This window comes from Frankliniella occidentalis, unplaced genomic scaffold (genome assembly GCF_000697945.3).
Source record: "Frankliniella occidentalis isolate FOCC.00 unplaced genomic scaffold, Focc_3.1 Scaffold1523, whole genome shotgun sequence".
NCBI classification, from domain to species: Eukaryota; Metazoa; Arthropoda; class Insecta; order Thysanoptera; family Thripidae; genus Frankliniella; species Frankliniella occidentalis.
In genome coordinates this window covers 4,929-8,684 of record NW_026268624.1, presented here as the reverse complement: position 1 = coordinate 8,684, position 3,756 = coordinate 4,929, and the positions used below count along the sequence as shown (strand labels likewise).

At 53.3% G+C, this 3,756-nt stretch overlaps 2 protein-coding genes across 2 annotated transcripts in view; one reads left to right on the top strand and one right to left on the bottom strand.

Moving 5' to 3' along the window:
- LOC113216750 (diminuto-like protein) overlaps positions 1-373 on the top strand; it is a 2,016-nt gene extending 1,643 nt beyond the window's left edge. The window contains exon 3 of the mRNA XM_052276062.1: positions 338-373. Coding sequence (XP_052132022.1) covers positions 338-373 — 36 coding nt within the window. The remainder of the gene's footprint in view (positions 1-337) is intronic.
- Positions 374-599: 226 nt separating this feature from the next.
- Positions 600-3,756, bottom strand: part of LOC113216741 (facilitated trehalose transporter Tret1-2 homolog) — a gene marked incomplete at its 3' end in the record, with an annotated part of 4,536 nt that continues 1,379 nt past the window's right edge. The window contains 4 exon segments of the mRNA XM_052276063.1: positions 600-972; positions 1,309-1,502; positions 1,582-1,866; positions 3,451-3,586. Coding sequence (XP_052132023.1) covers positions 600-972; positions 1,309-1,502; positions 1,582-1,866; positions 3,451-3,586 — 988 coding nt within the window.

The following is a 3,756-nucleotide window of genomic DNA, read 5'->3' as shown; positions in this document are numbered from 1 at the left end:
GAGGGCGGGCGCTCGGGTGGCGCATGCGCGACGCGAGCGCGCGCAGCGCCGCGGCGTCCTTGAGGGCCTGGGGCCCATAGAGGTAGCCGCGTCCGAGCAAGGTCGGCTGATAACGTTACACGGGGTACAATCAATAATCTCTGCAAACCAAGCGCGAAGCGTGACCCGTAAATCCACATTGGAACAACGTTAAAAAGACATTTAAACAAAATAACGAAATTGAAAAATGAGAAAGACCTTGTGACAATGACGTTGAAAACCAAACGAGTGAATGTCGCACGCTTGTAGGTAGGTGTGTGAATTCGTACACATGGAGGCACATGTGTGTGAATTTCAGAGGAAAATTCACACAATCACTCCTTTGGGTGTATGAACGGGCATACACACCTTCAAGTGTGCGACCTTCATTTACACCAACACGTGTACGACATTCACACACCTACAGGTGTGTGACCTTCACACATCTACAAGTGTACGACAATCACACACAAGTGTGTAACCTTCATACACGTTCATGTGTGCGACACTCTACCCTCGTACAAGTGTGCGACCTTGACTCTCTACACGGCGAGAGTCCGGCACGGCCATAGGACACTGACCCTGGAGGATGCGCGCCGTGGCGTAGCCCGAGGTGGCCATGGCGACGGCCTGCCCCGCCGAGGACGCGAGCATGAGGGGCCGCCGGCCCAGGCGCCTCATGGCCCACGACACGGAGGTGCAGCCGACCAGGCGGACCACGCCGATCAGGATGGAGGCCAGGTAGGGGTCGAGGGTGCAGCCCGTCTCCATGAAGAGCGGCACGGCGTAGTAGATGGTGATGTAGATGCCGACGAGCTGCTGGATGATGAAGACGGCCTGGATGAGGACGAAGGGCTTGTAGCCCCGCGGCTCCGTGAAGAGCGCGCGCCAGGTGCGGGCGCCCATCGCCTTAGCCTTCTTCTTGTCGGCGCCGGCCTTGGCCACGGACAGCACCTGCGACAGGGACGCTGTGCAATAACACGATATTTCGATATATCGATGCGATATTGCCCGATGACGACGGCTCGATATTCTTCCAGTTTCGACATCGAAATATCGATAGATGCTCGATATTACGATAAACTGCGGTAAATCGGCAATTTTCAGAAATATCGTTTTCCGATATGCTTCGATATTGCGATATCATTCGATTACCGAGACTCGATGTATCGAGTCGATGCTCTATTCTTGGTCGATAATATCAAAATCTGGATATCGCACAGCCTTACGCGATGAGCACGTGTTGGCCGCAGCACGCGCCGTGCGGGCTCCGCGGAAGCGTTCGCTCACCTTGGTCGGGTCGTCGTAGAAGAAGGTCGACGCCCTGGCCGCCTCCTCGTCGCGGCCGCGCTCCCTCAGCCACACGGGGCTCTCGGTGGCGAGGGTGAAGAGCAGCGCCAGCGGCAGCACGGGCAGGCAGCAGTTGGCCCACGCGTGCGTCCGCCAGTCCAGGAAGGCGCCCATGGTGTAGCACAGCAGGATGCCTGAGGCAGAGACCTCCACTACATGTCGTCCTGCGGGCGCCTTTGCCTTCTCTCCCTTCACCCTCGGTCGGCTGCTCACCCAGGGACGCCAGCGCAGTGCCCAGGGCCCCGAGGCCGCCGCGGATGTCCTTGTCGGCGACCTCGGAGATGTACAGCGTCGTGAAGCTGTGCGACATGCCGAGCGCCGTGCCGAGGATGAAGCGGGCGCCGACGATCTGCGCCAGCGACCCGGCCGTCGCGACGAGCACCCACCCGAGCACCTGGGGCAGCGCGATGATCTTGATGAGGGTGAGCCGGCCCAGGACGTCGTTCAGGAGCAGGCCGAGCATGGAGCCCAGCGGCACGGCGAGGACGAGCGAGCTGGCTGCGGGACCAGGAGGAGGAGTTAGACACCACAAAGGTGTGGAGCACCCGCGAGCGAAGGGTAGACCACTCTGATTCTTTGGTGTACATGGAATATCTGGAATACTTTTGGAATATTTTTCAGTGTGTACATGGAATATGGTCCACCCCTCGCTCGTGAATGACCATAAAGAACCATACGTTGAACATTTGCACATAATGTTCAACGTGCAGTTGCACACGTGAATGAGTGCTTTTAGCGGTTAGAACAACAACAAGAAGTTCCAAGATGGCCGCCGCGGACCACAACAAACATTGAGCTGCTTCCGGAGGTCGGCTGCTCACTCGCGCTCCGTAGCACTGCATAGCACGTGCATCAGCCTAAACAACGTTATTCTGCGTCTATTTGAGTCGAGTTTGGTTTCCTTTTAATCAGAAGAGCGAGGAGAAGACGTTTGAAAGACAAGCGGGGCTGTAGGATAGATATTTAAGTGTTAATTATAGGGAAATAGTAGTTCGGACGGTGTTGGCGTGCTTCAAGATACGCGTAAGAGCCGGTGCGTCGGCCTCTAACCAACTGAAGATTACATTTTAACTAATTTCATCACTAGTAACAAGGTTTTCGGGTGCGTAGCAAAAGAAAAGTGTTGTTTTCTTGAAAATAATCGCTTACTGAAAGAGTCATTGTTTGTTTTAAGTTGTTGTATGAGTGGCATATTCCAGGGAGAAATTTTTCCCACGGCATCGTTTTGACATCGTTTTTCACGCCATTTACGACATAAAAGTGGGCCTGCAATCGACGGATTGTCGACAGTTAACGTCGAAACGACATCGACCGTCGATTTCAGGCCCACTTTTATGTCGTAACAACGTGAAAAACAATGTTGAAACGATGTCGTCGGAAAAAATTTCTCTCTGGGATGAAGATATGAATCCCTACGTTTACAGACCTGTATGTTTTGCAATATCGTATATTCTACGGATTCATACTGACTAGATAATATTGACACCGTTTTTAGGCCCTTGTAGATCAAGTCTTAATGAAGTCGTATTTGTATTTTTTCAGGTCGGACCACGAAAGCCCAATAGGTAAGCTACAGATAACAAGAACGATTACGTCCTACCCCCCCCCCCCTCCGCTCCCCCTTTCCCTGAGACATAAATATGACGATCTGGACTTTAGATCATAGATAGTTCAGGTTTGACATCACGTGTTATCACTAACAGGAATCGTCACTTTACTAGTTACGCCATTTGAGACGCCCTCGCAGACTACTCTCGAAAAACAAATACGCCGTCGTTTTTGTGCATGACAAACTCCTCGGGGGTGAGCGACTTCTCGCCGTTTGACCTATTACGTTTTGAATGTACCCCACCCGCAGCGTCATTATCAGCCTTGGGTAAATCCGGGGTCATTCAACGGCGCGGGGGTAGTCCGGGGGTAATCCAGGTTCCCACTGTGATCCGGGGTAAAGCCGGGATAATCCAGGGCTGGTCCAGGCGCAATCTGGGCGTATTTCGGGTAATCCGGGGATGGTCCTCCGTTTGCACTTGATCTCAGAGTCGGCTCCCCCATCGGGTTACAGTTACCCTCACGGTGAAGTACCGATCCAGGCTCCTTGCTGCGGCGTGATGGGCACCTCGCTGTCCGGGCCGGACAGGGCGGGCAGCAGGCTGGAGCTGTGCGCGATGGCGAGCCCGCCCAGCACCGCCATGGTCTGCACCGCGGCGCACGCCAGGAACTGCAACAAGCAGAAGGAGGCAGGTGTGTTTACGCTAGGGATTCTTCAAAGTCCGAAATTTTTGCGGAAAATTATTAGGAAATGCCTCCAGAAAATTTTCGAAAAAATTGAAATACTTCAAGAAAAGTTGGAAAATTTTGAAACTTCTCATGAAAAAAATTATGAGGATT